This window comes from Erinaceus europaeus, chromosome 15, assembly GCF_950295315.1.
Source record: "Erinaceus europaeus chromosome 15, mEriEur2.1, whole genome shotgun sequence".
In the NCBI taxonomy this organism is placed as follows: Eukaryota; Metazoa; Chordata; class Mammalia; order Eulipotyphla; family Erinaceidae; genus Erinaceus; species Erinaceus europaeus.
The window spans coordinates 74,190,957-74,206,158 of NC_080176.1; the positions used below are offsets into that span (position 1 = coordinate 74,190,957).

Here is a 15,202-nt window from a genome sequence, read left to right on the forward strand (position 1 = left end):
CCCTCTTTAAACATGGGCAAAAAGCCCATGTTTAAAAAAAAAATAAGCTGACTTTGTTCCCATTAAAATTCGCTAATTATGCTTTTCCCCTACCTTTTTCATCCCCTCTCTGCTGTCCACACTCTTCACTCACTACCCTGTGTGTCTTAACTAGACTCTGTTTTTTTTTTATTTTTTATTATCTTTATTTATTTATTGGATAGAGACAGCCAGAAGTTGAGAGGAAAAGGGAGACAAGAGAGGGAAAGAAACAGAGAGACACCTGCAGCCCTGCTTCATCACTTGCAAAGCTTCCCCCCTGCAGGTGGGGGCTGGAGGCTCGAATCCTGGTCCTTGAGCATTGCAACCTGTGCGCTCAACCAGGTGCCCCACCATCTGGCCCCTCTTACTGATTTTTTAAAGTTTATTTTGTGTTACTTCTCTATTGGATAGAAATAGAGAAATGAGAAAGAAATGGGGAGATAGGGGGAGAGACAGAGAGACACCTGCAGCCCTGCTTCACCACTTGTGAAGCGCCCCCCCACGAGGGTGACCGGGAGCTTGAACCAGGGAGCTTGAACCTGGGTCTTTGCTCTACTATGTGCACCACTGCCCAGCCCCAGCTGGACTCTCATTAATCTTTTATGTTTATTTATTTACTTATTCCCTTTTGTTGCCCTTGTTGTTTTATTGTTGTAGTTATTGATGTCGTCCTTGTTGGATAGGACAGAGAGAAATGGAGAGAAGAGGGGAATACAGAGAGGGGGAGAGAAAGATAGATACCTGCAGACCTGCTTCACCGCCTGTGAAGCGACTCCCCTGCAGGTGGGGAGCCGGGGGCTCAAACCGGGATCCTTAGGCTGGTTCTTGCGCTTTGCGCCACCTGTACTTAACCTGCTGTGCTATCGCCCGACTCCCTCTCATTAATTTTTTTTTTTAATTTTGTTGTATGCTCTGCTAGAGAAGGAACCAAGGATTCTGTGCACGGAAGATAATGCTGAATGACTTCCTTGGCCTGGTGCTTATTCTGTATTTTGAAATAGAGAGAGAAGGAGAAAGAGAGGGAGAGGAAGAGAAAGGCAAGAGAGAGGGAGAGGGAGAGAGAGAAGGAGACACCCCATAGCACAGCTCCACCACCCATGGATCGCCCCTGCTGTAGCTCATGGTGCTCTCATGTGGTGGTAGGGCTTGAACCACCCAGGTTCACCATGAGATGCACACTACAAGCTGTCTCCCATTGCACCTTACTGATTTTTAAAAAATGATTATATTTATTTATTAATGAGAAAGATAGGAGAGAGAGAGAGAGAGGGAGAAAGAGCCAGACATCATTCTGGTACATGTGCTGCAGGGGACTGAACTCAGGACCTCATGCTTGAGAGTCTAGTGCCTTAGCCACTGCGCCACCTCCTGGACCACCACCTTACTGATTTTTAAAATTTCCCTTTTTAGGGGCCAGATGGTGGTGCATCTGGTTGAGCACATGCGTTACAATGTACAAGGATCTGGGTTCGAGTCCTTGGTCTCCACCTGCAGGTGGAGCATTTCATGGGTGGTGAGGCAGTGCTGAACCTCTCTCTCTCCCTCTCCCACTTTATCCCTCTCCCTCTCCCTCCCTCTCAATTTTTCTCTGTCTCTGTCCAATGAATAAATAAGTTAATATAAATAAAATGAAAAAAACTCCTGTTTTACAGAGAGAGAGAGAGAGAGAGAATGGAAGAGAGAGAGAGGAGATAGCACCGAAGTTCCCTCCAATATGGTGCAGGCTGAGTTTGAACTTGGGTCATGCACATGGCAAAGCAATGCACACTACCCAGTGAGCTATTTCTCTGACCCAAATTCATTTTTATTTTTACTTTTTAAATAATTGTATTTTATTTATTATTAGACACAGGGAGAAATTGATTGGATAGAGGGAGAGAGACAGAGAGACACCTGCAGTTCTTCTTCACCACTCATGAAGCTTTCCCCCTGCAGGTGGGGCCTTGAACCCTGGTCACTGCACACTGTAGTGTGTGTGCTTAACCAAGTGCTCAACCACTTGGCTCTCAAATTCATTTTTATTTATGAAGGCTTTGAATCCTTAGTCACATTGGTTGCAAATAATAGCTTTTGTATTGGGGTTGCCTTCTTCCTTTCCCCCTCCTCCTCCTCCTCATCCTCTTCGTCCTCCTTGTCCTCCTCATTCTTCTCATCCTCCTCTTCCTCCTCCTCCTTCTTTCTAAGGCTTCATTGCTCTGGGCTGATTTTTTCAATATTGACGGGGGGGGGGGGCAGGGAAGACAGGGAAAAACACCAAAACACCAAAACTTCCTTCAGTGCAGTGGGGGCTGAGCTCGAACCTGGGCCTGGCACATGGCAAAGCAGTGCGCTATTCAGGCGAGCCCTTATGCCAGCCCTTGGGTTGTTTTGTGTTGGTCTGTTTGTGTTCCACAGGGACAGTAAGTCAAGTGAGGCTCATTCGCTCTCCTTGCCATTCCTTTCTTCACTTCTCTGTCACCAGCCTGCCACCTGCCCCCGAATCTGTGTCCTCCACTCCGGGGTTGTCTGTGGTCGGACCACCAGCATGTCCTTCTTTGCTTGCAGGCTTGTCACTCTGCTGGGCTTTGCCCTGCCCCTGGCCAGCAGCGTCTACGTGGCAGCCAGGGCATCTGCCAGCAGGGCCTCCCTCGAAGCTGGGACACCCCCGGCCAGCTATGGGAGCCTGCCGCTGAGTGAGACCCGACCCAGCACCGGGATCCCGGGCCTCCCACCGTCGGGAGGAGAAAGTAGGTATTTTCACCTCCAAGGCTCTCCTGAGAGGTGACCCAGTCACTGCAAAGTGGGGGTAGGAGGGCCACCAGGGCTGGGGCCTTTGTTCTTCATGGTGGGTCTGTGTTCCCCAGTGGGTTGGGGGTGGCCCCTAAGTTTGCCCTCTAATCTTGGGGAGACTGTGCAGTTTTTCTTGTGCTGCTTCAAGACCAGGGCTGAGTGGAGTTGGGATTCACACCTGCAGTCCTTTAAAAATATTTTTTTTATTTATTGGATAGAGACAGAGATAAGTTGAGAGGGAAGGGAGAGAGAGATAGATAGAGAGAGAGAAAGAGAGACACCTGCAGTCACTTGTGAAGCTTTGGGGACTGGAGGCTTGAACCTGGGGCCTTGAGCATAGTAGTGTGTGAGCTCAACTAGGTGCACCACCACCTGCCCCTGTCTGAAGTCCTTTAAGGAACATTTTTGCTATGACACAGTGACAGTGTGCACTGTCCTGGCATCTCCCAGGGAAATGACAGGCACACAGACGGAAGCAAGGGAGTGAGTAACACATTTAAACATGACAGAGTGTGTGGTGTGGGGGAGGTGTGGAGTGGGATGGGGACGGGAGACGGCTTACCGGGTAGAGTGCACACACTATACCACATATGGGGATCTGGGTTCAAGCCCCTGGTCCCCACATGGGAGTACCTACATGGTGTTATTTCACAAGTGGTGGAGCTGTGAAGCAGTGTTCCTCCCTCTGTCTCTTACCTTCTATCTCAACAAAGAAAGAAAGTGGGAGGAGACAGCATAATGGTTCTACAAAGAGATTGTCATGCCTGAGGCTCCAAAGTCCTTTGTTCAATTCCCCATACCACCATAATACAGAGCTGAGAAGTGCTCTGAAAGAAAGAAAGAGCGAAAGGAAGAAAGAAATAAGAAAGAAAAAAGAAAGAAAAAATAAGAAAGAAAAAAGAAAGGAAGGGAGGAAGAAAGAAAGAGAGAAAGAAAAAGAAAGAAAGAAAGGGGCAGGCAGCGGCACACCTGGCTAAGTGCACACATCACAGTGCACAAGGGCCCAGGTTCAAGCCCCTGGTCCCCACCTGCAGGGGGAAAGCTTTGCAATTGGTAAAACAGTGCTGCAGGTGTCTCTCTGTCTCTCTCCCTCTCTCCCTCCCTCTCAATTTCTCTCTGCATCTATCCAGTAATAAACAGATAATGTTGAAATGGAACGAAAGGGAGAAAGAGAGAAAGGAAGGAAGGAAGAAATGGCTGTTGGGAACAGTGGAACTGTGCAGGTACCGAGTTCCATAGTCAGTGGGGCATGATCGAACCCAGGGCCTCATGGGTGAAGGCATGTGCTCTACTCCTGAGCTCCCTCCTCCCCTCAGAATGCCTTAAGATAGCATAAAAGCTGCAGTACTACCTCATTTAAATTATTTTATTTTATTTTATTTTGAAGTGACATAGAGGGAGACAGAGATAAGGAGAGACACCCATGGCACTGTTCCAAAGCTCATGAATCAACTTCTTGCAGGTTGGGACCCTGGACATGAACCCAGGTCTTTGTGCACTCTACCAGGTGCAGTTCCACCTGAGCCCTGCCTCATTTTTTAATGTGCATTTTTAGGACATGTGTCTCCATTTCATGACACAGAGAAAGAAAAAGGCACCACTCCACTCCTGCATATGTAGTGCTGGGGATCGAACCTAGGTCCTCACACACGTATGCTCTGTGCACTACCTGCTACACTACCTCTCCAGCCACCATTATCTCTTCTTCTTCTTCTCCTCCTTCTTCTTATCTTTTCGTTTTCTTCTTCAATTTATAAGACAGAAAGAAGTTGAGAGGAGAGGGGAAACAGAAGGGGAGAGAGACAGAGAGACACTTCCAGACCTGCTTCACCACTTTTGTGAAGCTCCTTCTACCCCAGGTGGGGAGCAGGGGTTCGAACCTGGGTCTTTGCATATGGTAGCAGATGTACTCAACCAGGTGCGCCTCCACCAAGCCCCCTTCACACTTTCTTTGTCTTTTCCTATGGCTTTAAGCTCTGCTTGAAGCCCCAGTTTGCAAGTGTGGTAACTTTAGCACAGAGAAGTTGATTCATTTTGCTGAAGGTCACAGAGCTGATAGAGGATAGCCGACCTCCTAGCCAGGGTGGTCTCACTAACTGGCCAGCACCCTTTGCTGTGGTCCCGCCTGCCCCTCAGCCCTCACCCCTGTGTCTTGGTGGGGAGGGATGTTTTCCGGTGAGCCCTTTTGAGGGAGCAACGGGAATGTCATTTCAAGCAAAACGCTTTGTGGAGTGTGTGTCTGTTCATCTCTGTTTTTCTTTCTTCTTTTTATACACTTATAAGCACTTTTTATTTATTTATTTAATTTCTTTATTGAGGGATTAACAGTTCACAGTCGACGGTAAAATACAGTAGTTTGTACCTGTGGCACCTTTCCCAGCTTTCCACATTTCCATTCCACCCCCACTGTGTCAGCATGGTCCAGGACCCGAACCCTCCCCTCCCCACCCCAGAGACTTTTACTTTGGTGCAACACACCAGCTCCAGTCCAAATTCTGCTTCGTGTTTTCCCTTCTGGTCTTGTTTTTCAACTTGTGTCTATGAGTGAGATCATCCCATATTCATCCTTTTGTTTCTCATTTATCTCACTTTGCATGATTCCTTCAAGCTCCATCCAAGATGGAATGAAAATGGTGACATTATCTTCTTTAATAGCTGAGTAGTATTTCATTGTGTATATAGACCACAACTTACTCAGCCACTCATTTTATTTATTTATTTATTGGGTAGAGACAGAGAAATTGAGAGGGATGGATGACACACAGAGAGAAAATGAGATACCTGTATCACCGCTTCACAGCGTGTGAAGCCCTCTCCCCCCGTAGGCAGAAACTGGAAGCTTGAACCCAGGTCCTTGTACGTGGCAATACACATGCTCTACCGGGTGTTCCACTGAGGCTTCCCTACCCTTTCCCCTTCTGTATATTAACAGAGCACTGCTCAGCTCTGGCTTATGGTGGTGTGGGGGATTGAACCTGGGACTGTAGAACTTCATGCATAAGTTTTTTTCCCCAAAACCATAATACTATTTCCCTTGCCCTTGTGTAAGTTTTCTTGATGATGTTTAAGACCACTTTCTTCTACCCCCTTCATTGTGTGGGTGCACTGAAAAAAGCATGAAAGATGTATGTGTAATCATTGTGCTGTCTCCCTGGCCCCACTCCAGTCCTTTGTAAACCAAGATGGGGTCAGTGGCTGGCATTCTTGGGGCCTGAGGTTGGGTTGTGCGTTCTGTGCAGGGCAGTGTGGGCTCTGAACTCAGGTAAGATCTGCTCGGCAGTGTCCGAGTTCCTGGGAATGGAGATCAAGCTGGCGGGTTCACAAAAGGATCCAGAAAGGGCCATGTGGACAGGGAGATGGGACAGTGGTTGTACACAGGACTTGCATGCAAATGGTCCTGGGTTCGATCCCTGGCACCACCAGAGGCCAGTTAGGTGGTGCTCTGATCAGAAAAAAAAAAAAAAGAATCAGAGGGGATCTTGCAGAAGTGAGTGGAGTGCTCACGGTTGCCGTGAACGAGCATATAGTGATACGGTGGGCATGTGTGGCTGGTTTGCAGGGGCTTGGGGGTGCATGGTGACACCTCTGCTCTTGTGCAGGGTTCCTGGCCACCGTGGACCAAACTCTGACTTGCTGCTCCTGGCAAAGGAATATGGCGGCCGTCTGGACACCAGGGACACCGGGGGACACGTGCCTGGCGCTGCACGGCCTGCGGGCCCTGAGTCTGCTGTGGGTCATCTCAGGACACACGGCCCAGATGACGGCCTGGCTATCTCTGGGTGCGGGCCCCAGGAGCCCTGGCCCTTGGCCTTTGTTTCCAATTCTTTTCAATAGAGAAATCTATTTGTATAATGTATTTATATAATACAGACATTTGTATAACATATAATTTCATACATATATTTTTTATTAGTGATTTTATAGTAGTTTACAATATAAGGTTACAGGGAGGGGCTGGGCAGGGTGCACCCAGTTGAGCGTCCTTTAGCCAGCCCAGAACCCCCTCCTTCCTTCCATGTCTGTCACAGATAATGTGCTTGAGTGGAGATGCACAGTACCCAGAAACCCCCTGTACCTCTACTCCCGGAGTGGCCCCTTCTACCTGGGCGTCGATACGTTTTTCCTCATCAGGTAAGAATCGGTTGGCTCTACTGTTGTGCCTCTCGCTGTTGGTTTTAGACGTGTGCATACATGTGCGTGCATGTGCGTGTGTGTACGCGCGCACGTGTCTCATGGCACTGAAGGAAGCTTTGGTGCTCTGATCTCCTTCATTCTCTCTGCTTCTGTCTCTATCTAAAACAAACAAATACATAAACAATAAAACCAATTTAGCAAAGTCCCTCGGGGTAGGGATCTCAGAATCACAGCTTCAGTAGGTGGGCAGCTGGGCCTTGGAGCACCCAGTGAAGCGCACATGTTACCATGTTCAAGACCCTGGTCCTCATCTGCAAGGGGGGAAGCTGAGACTCCTCTCTCCCTCTCAGCGGCTGGCTAAGTGTGAGATCATTTTTAAAGCTGCAGCGTCCAGACAAAGGGACCACCTGCAGGGTCGTACTCAGATACCTTCTCAGCCGCTTCGCTAGGTAGGTTGCTTGTTATTACCTCTCTGCTCATTATTGCTGTGTGATCATTTATTGATGTTTAGTCTGTAACCCGCACTGGAAGACATTTTTTTCTCTTTTCTTTTGTGTGGCTCCAGGGAATGAATCCAGGACCTCACACATAGGCAAAATTGTAGAGTGGTCTTTCAGTCTAATTTGTTGTTGTTGTTGTTGTTATTATTATTAGAGTCAAAGAGAAAAGAAAGGTGAGTCGCTACAGCATTGCTTCACCATCAGCGGAGCTTCTCCAGGACCAATCATGGTGCTCCCATGTAGTGCAGGGTTCAAACTCAGGACCTCATACCTAGCAAGGCAACTAGTGGAATTTTAATTTAATTATAAATTTCTTTCTTTCTTTCTTTACTACTAGAGCACTGCTCAGCTCTGGCTTATGGTGGTGCTGGGAATTGAACCTGGGACCTCAGAACCTCAGGCATGAAATCCATTTGCATAACCCTTATGCTGTCTTCCCAGCCCACCTGTGTCTTATTCATCACTGTTGAAACTGCTTCAGATCCTGCTTGGAAGAGAGTAGAGTGGGAGGAAAAGAAGGAAGGAATGGAGGAAGGAAGGAAGGGAGGAAGGGAGGAAGGAAGGAAGGAAGGAAGGATGGAAGGAAGGAAGGAGAGAAGACAGGGCCCGAGCATGCCGCTGTGTGAATCCCTTCTTCCCCTGGCCCTTCCCTGCCAGGCTGCAGCCCCTCCATATGTTCTCTGTGTGCCTGCTGGTGGCGCTGTTCTCCCTTGTTCCCTGGGGGCCCATCTGGGAAGTGCCCAAGTTCCATCTGGACAGCTGTCGCCAGTCCTGGTGGACCAACTTCCTGCTGCTGAACAACTTCCTGTCAGTCAGGAAGCCGGTGAGTCCTGGGGGTCGGGGCGTGTAGTGGAGGGGAGCAGACGGGTGTTCAGGTGGTATCACACATCCTGTGGTTTGGTGAACTGTCCAAGGGCCCATCTGAGCCTGCAGCTTCTGGGGTAAGCGATGCTATGGAAAGAAGGGGCCATGGGCAGCTGTTCGTTAGGAGGTAGGTGCTAGGGCCCTCTTTGCTGTGAGCGGGGACAGCCAGCTGCCTCAGTGCATGTGCTGAACACAGCTGACCTGCCCATCACCGGTCCTCTCTCAGCTCTGCCTGCCTGCAGAGGCCATCTCTTTCACCTCCCTCTGCAGAGAGATCTTATCTTAAGCTGGACGCTGCCCCAAACTCAGCAGAGGGAATCCTCTTCCCTTCCAAGGCTGATCTGCCAATCACAGCATCTGTACCCTGAGGTCATGCGGTGGCACACCTGGTTAAGTGCTCACATTACATTACAGCATCTGTACCCTGTCCCGGGCTCCCCCTGAAGCTCCCATTTCCTCCTGATGGGCTTGGAGGGGACGCCCGGAGTCATGAGTTGGTGATGAGGGGGAGATATCGAGAGTGAGAAACTGTGATTCTAAAGCACTAGAAGTCTTGCGAAACAAAGTGACCTCCAAATCCACTAAAACTGTTGATTTTAAAAGAAAAAAACGTAGTGTGGGAGCCAGCAGTTCACTCACTCAGCAGAATACACCTGCCACCGTGCACAAGGACCTGGGTTTGAACCCTGCGCTGCCACAGAGGAACACCTGTGGGGGGGGGGGGAGGCCTGACAAGTGGTGGAGCATTGCAGCATTTTTGTTTTTAATTGCCACGAGACTATTGCTGGGGCTTGTGGCTTGCACAACCAACCCACCTCTTGCAGTGGCCCTTTTTTTTCTGTCTATTTTTCCTTCCTTTCTTTTTCTTTTTTGCCTCCAGGGTTATTGCTGGGGCTCGGTGCCTGCACGATGAATCCACTGCTCCTGAAGGCAATTTTTTCCCCTTTGTTGTCCTTGATGTTTTATCATTGTTGTGGTTATTATTATTATTGCTGTCATTGTTGTTGGATAGGACAGAGAGAAATGGAGAGAGGAGGGGAAGACAGAGTGGGGGAGAAAAAGATGGACAGCTGCAGACCTGCTTCACCAGTTGTGAGGTGACCCCCACTGCAGATGGGTAGCCAGGGGCTTGAACCGGGATCCGTAAGCTGGTCCTTCTGCTACTGCCCGACCCCCTCTTCCTTCCTTTTTCTTCTCTTTTTTGAAAATTTTATTTATTTTTGGATAGAGACAGAGATAAATGGAGAGGGGAGGGGGAGATAGGGAGGGAGAGAGACAGAGAGAGACCTGCAGCCCTGCTTCACCACTTGTGAAGCTTCCCCCCGGCCCCCACAGATGGGGACCAGGGGCTTGAACCTGGGTCCTTGTGTACTATAATGTGAGTGCTTAACCAGGTCTACCACTGCCTGGTCCCTTCTTCCTTCCTTTTTCATAGAGATTGAGAGGAGAGAGGAAGAGAGAAACTGAGAAACCTGCAGCCCTGCTTCACCTCTGGAGACCAGGGGCTTGAACCTGGGTTCTCGTACCGGATAGCGTGTGCACTCTAGTGGGTGTGTTGTCTCCCTGTGCTGCAGTGTTTTCCCTTCTCTTTTTAAATTGTTTATTTTAATTAATTAGTTATAATATTTTTATTTATTATTAGATAGAAGCAGAGAAATTGAGAGGGGAGGGGAGATAAAGAGGGAGACAGAGAGACACCTGTAGCCCCGCTTCACCACTCATAGTCCTCATCTGGTCAAGTGTGGAAAGGACGGCTACCCCCCAGGCGTGACGTGTAGCAAGGATTCCATGAGACCAGATCTGAGATGCTTGTAGTTCAGGACCCTTCTCTTCCCGGTCACTTCCTCACCCGCCCCGAGGGTTCCCTCCAGGTCCGGGGCAGGTGTGTGTGTGGTGGGGTGGGGTGGAGGGCTGCACCCGTGGGCTGCGTCCACCTCCCTCACTCTCCTGTCTTTCCAGTGCAGTGGCTGGACGTGGTACCTGGCCTGTGACTTTCAGTTCCACCTCACCACACCGGTCGTTGTCTTCATCCACAGAAAGTGAGTCTCCCTGGGTGGGTTCGCCTTCTTTTCCTTTTTGCTTTTTATTGATTTAATCTGAACGGCAACATTGCACCGTGCAAGAAGTTTCTCCCCAGACTTGAGAATGGGCTCCAGTGCTGTGTACAGCACCCCCTCCCCTTTATTATTTCCAGTGGAAGGAGACAGACACACGGAAACCACCACCAATTTTTTGGGTTGCTGGGAAAGTCATGGCATAGTTTTCTATATGCAAAAGACTGCCAGATGTGGCACTGCCCAGCCCACCCACTGCTTTTTTTTTAAAAAAATCTGTTTTTTAATTTAATTTAATTTATTATTGGATACAGACAGAGAGAAATTGAGAGGGGAGGGAGGATAGAGAGGAAGAGAGTCAGAGAGATATCTGCAGCCCGGCTTCATCACTTGTGAAACTTTCCCTCTGCAGGTGGGGACCAGGGGCTTGAACTCAGGTCCTTGTGCACTGTGGTGCGTGCACTTAACCAGAATGTGCCACTGCCTGCACCCCCCATGCTATTTCCAAAGTAAGCGTAATTTTAATTTTTGCAAAGCACCTTAGTCCAGGAACTATACTTTACTTATAGTCTTCCTTATTGTTAAATACTTGAATTATTTTCAAAGCTATGCTCTTATAGATAGACATATCTATCTTATCTGATAAACATTTTTATGGTAGCCACTGGTTTTTCGACTCTTTAGAATGCATATCCTGGGAGTCAGGCGGTAGTGCAGCAGGTTAAACACATGTGGTGCAAAGCACAAGGACTGGCGTAAGGATCCCAGTTCAAGCCCCCGGCTCCCTACCTGAAAGGGAATTACTTCACAGGCAGTGAAGCAAGTCTGCAGGTGTCTATCTTTCTCCCCCCCTCTGTCTTCTCCTTCTCTTTCCATTTCTCTCTGTCCTATCCAACAACGACGACAACAATAAAAACAAAAACAATAAAATAACAAGGGCAACAAGAGGAAATAAATAAATATTAAAAAAAAGAATGCATATCCTTTGCTGGAATTTCTGAGCCAGAGAACAATAATGTCTTTGGACTCTTGAGTCACTATGACAAATAGCTTTTCTTAAATATTGTGTCAGGGGAGTCAGGTGGTTGTGCAGCGGGTTAAGTGCACATGGCGCAAAGTGCAAGGACTGGCATAGGATTCCGGTTTGAGCCCCCGGTTCCCCACCCGTAGGGGAGTTGCTTCACAGGCGGTGAAGCAGGTCTGCAGTTGTCTGTCTTTCTCTCCTCTCTGTCTTCCCCTCCTCTCTCCATTTCTCGTTGTCCTATCTAACAATGACAATAATAACTACAACAACAATGAAAAAACAACAAGGGCAACAAAAGGGAAAATAAATAAATATAAAAAATAATTAAAAAAATATTGTGTCAGTAGTCAGTCCTCTGATCACCTAATCACAAAGGACATCACAATATAGAACAGTAATAAGACAAAGCAACACAAATACTGTCCTTCCGGTGTATAGGAAAAATACTCCTTTCCATGCTGAATTGTACACCTGTACTCACGAGGGGGCAAAGCTAGGCTCTGAGAAATGTTCAGGCCCCTGCTGGGGCAGACACTCAACTCAGGCTGCACAAGATACCGATCATCCCAGCCCCGTGCAGACATCTCACCATCCCAGACAGAGGATGACCTAATATGAATTGAACAAGGAACAAAAGAAGATGTCTACATCTTCCCAATTCATATCTTAAAGAGAGGTTGCTTTCTCAGTTCAAATGTAGTAGACTCCTTTGACTGATGGATTAAGTAATTAATATCTGAACACTGCTCAGATCTGGTTTATGGGGACTCAGCCTAAGCCTTCAGAGCCCCAGGCACAAAAACTTTTTTGAATAACATTATGCTGTCCTCCAGACCCCAAATATAAAAGGTTTTTGGACTGAATTTAAAAACTGTTTCTCCAGGGGCCTGGGCAGTAGCACAGCAGGTTAAGTGCACATGGCACAAAATGCAAGGACTGACATAAGCATCCTGGTTTGAGCCCCGGGCTCCCCACCTGTAGGGGGGTTGCTTCACAAGCAGTGAAGCAGGTCTGTAGGTGTCTGTCTTTCTCTCCCCCTCTCTGTCTTCCCCTCCTCTCTCCATTTCTCTCTGTTCTACCCAGTAAAAACAATGACAACAAAACGACAAGGGCGACAAAATGGGAAAAATGGCTTCCAGGAGCAGTGGATTTGTAGTGAGTCCCAGTGATAACCCTGGAGGGAAAAAAAAAACAAAAACAAAAAAACCAACCCCAAAACCAAAAAGCAACCTGTTGCTCCAAGTGGAGTTTGATAATGTTAAGTGATACAAGCAAGGAAGTGACAGACAGAAGCTATGTGGGGTATAGAGAACTCAAAGGAACAAACTTGCAACAAGGATTAGTAACCAATCTGACTCTTACACTTTATAGACTCTGGTGGTTATCAGAGGGCAGCCTTTTGAGCTGTGATGCAGGTACTCTGGGGGACAGAGGACTCATAGGAGGGAAGGTGGACATGTGTTCTCATCCCCAGCTTTGTGCCTGGATGTTTGGGACCTCTGGGTGCCCTCTGGGGTTGATGTGACTTAGCTAGGAGCCAGTTACACACAGGACACACCACAGTGAAACACCACGCCTGCTGGGAGAGGCTAGGGAGGCTGGTCCACAGAGGGTGCTCAGAAACGCGCCTCAGAGTTTTACAGGGAGCGGTCCAGCCCGGCCTGGTGATGAGGTTCTGGTGACTTGTCAACTCACAAAGCAAAGATTGGATGCCCCTGCCCCCATTTCTTTCTCACTGACACTTAGTCTTCTCCAATATAAACCTAGATCCTGGCTAGGACTTAAGGGTTAAGACTGGATTTTTTTTTTTTTTTTACTGTTTTTAGTTATATAATATTTTATTTTAATGAGAGACAGAGGGATACACACACACACTCTCTCTCTCACTCACTCACACACACACACACACACATCAGAGCACTGCTTAACTCTAGCTTGTGGTGATGCTTGGGATTGAATCTGGAATCTGGGAGCCCTGGACATGGAAGGATTTATTAGGGGGGGAGAGATTGAGAGAAAAGGAGGGCACAAACCAGAGCATCATGCTGATATGTGTGATGCTGGTGATCGAACCTGGGACCTTGTACATGCAAGCTAGATGCTCTACCTTCTGTGCCATTTCTTGGGCTGCAGACTAAGACATTTTCTGAGACAAGACTGTGCCATCTTTGCAGGCTGCACATCCCTGAGGTCATAGTATCTTTCCTTGCACCAGTCCTTGGCTTTTGCTTCATTGGCTTCTAAAACTCCAGTACCAAACCTTCATGTTTGGTGACAGAAATGTGGAGGAAGTCATTTGTGTAGTGTAACCAGAACTCACTGGGATAGAAAAGAAAAGAAAAATGCCTCCTTTAATTTTTTTTTACCACAATAGTTATTGGTGGTGCTCAGTACCTACACAATGAGTCCACTGTTCCACGTAGACATTTATTCCTCCCTCCCTTCCTTTCTTTTTTTTTTAATACAGGAAGAGAGAAAGAGAGATAGAGACAAGGAGAGACACCTGTAGCACAGTCCCACCACTCATGGGCACCCCTCCCCCCACAGGTAGAAATTGGGGTCTTGAACTTGGATCCTCATACATGGTAACATACACTTTCTACTGGGTGTGCCACCAGCAGGCCCCAGGAAAATACTTCTGTCTTTGATTCTCCAGGGCAAATTCAGGTGCATTCTGTAATGCACCACAGAACATTCTAGAAGAATTAGGCATTGGATACCTTGACAGTGCAATCTTCTTCCTTATACCACAACTCAATTCTCTCCTTCCTATCCTCACACCAGCTCTGCACACAGATACTTGTCTTTTTTTTCTTTCCAGAGCACTGTTCAGCTCTGGCTTATGGTGGTGCTGGTGATTGAACCTGGGACCTTTGGAGCCTCAGGCATGAAAGGCCTTTTGCATAATCATTATGCTATTTCCCCAACCCTTCACACAGATATTTGTCTAAGATTCTGAGTTCTGTTGGTAGGGTAAGGGGGGGTCATCTCTGGATTCCTCTCTCATTCTGTCTCCCTTCTCTGTCAGGCCGGGCAAGATAGTGATTTCTCTTCTAAATCCACTACCACTGATGATCTTTGAAGGTGACAAGGGACGGATATCCCCCAGCATAGTCTCCTTTTAGTTTGAGTGGCAGATTTCAGAGTGAAGCGGGCAAGATGCTGTGCTGTTCTTCCCTGGACGAAGAAACTCAGGCTCCAGGTCTTGGCTGTGGTCACAAGGCTAGCTGGGGGTGTCTGTCCATCATCCCCGCTCAGCCCGGCTCCACCCTGTACCTCCCTCACGTGTCCAGAAGAGGGCGCACACCCCTTTGCATTTTTCTGCAAAGAAAACTGAGGAGGGCTCCTACCCATGACTTCTCTCTTCTTTTGCAGAAGTAAGCAAGCCCTTGTTTTCTTCGGGGTCCTGCTGGTGGTGGCATCCTTCACTGCCACCGCTCTGCTGACACTGGTTTATCATCTTCCGGTGGCAGATCCCTCAGAAGCAAGGTACCCGCCCCTTCTGATTTGTTCTGCGGAGGCGCAGGACGGGGGCGGGGGACTCTCTGAATGCGGTGGAGCTCACCACCTGCTGGGGTGCTTCTCAGATGAAATGAGCGCCCCCATGTGGTCATGCTGTGTTTCTCCTCCAGTGGCAAACAGGCTGCTGGAGGAGACACTGAAGTTGAAGGATGTATTTCTTTTCTTTTTCTCTTTGTAAAAATTATGATAGAGGGGGCGGGCGGTGGCACACTGGTTAAGTGCACATAGTACCAAGCTCAAGGACCCACGCAAGGATACCAGTTTGAGTTCCCAGCTCTCCACCTGCAGAGGGGTTGCTTCATAAGCTGTGAAGC

The 15,202-nt window shown here is 48.2% G+C and overlaps 1 protein-coding gene across 1 annotated transcript in view; it reads left to right on the forward strand.

Annotated features, from left to right (window-relative positions):
- LOC103118817 (O-acyltransferase like protein-like) overlaps positions 1 to 15,202 on the forward strand; it is a 33,456-nt gene that overhangs the window by 10,452 nt on the left and 7,802 nt on the right. Inside the window, exons 5-11 of the mRNA XM_007529027.2 lie at positions 2,566 to 2,747; positions 6,390 to 6,569; positions 6,819 to 6,921; positions 7,275 to 7,373; positions 8,082 to 8,247; positions 10,248 to 10,327; positions 14,742 to 14,855. Coding sequence (XP_007529089.1) covers positions 2,566 to 2,747; positions 6,390 to 6,569; positions 6,819 to 6,921; positions 7,275 to 7,373; positions 8,082 to 8,247; positions 10,248 to 10,327; positions 14,742 to 14,855 — 924 coding nt within the window. The remainder of the gene's footprint in view (positions 1 to 2,565; positions 2,748 to 6,389; positions 6,570 to 6,818; positions 6,922 to 7,274; positions 7,374 to 8,081; positions 8,248 to 10,247; positions 10,328 to 14,741; positions 14,856 to 15,202) is intronic.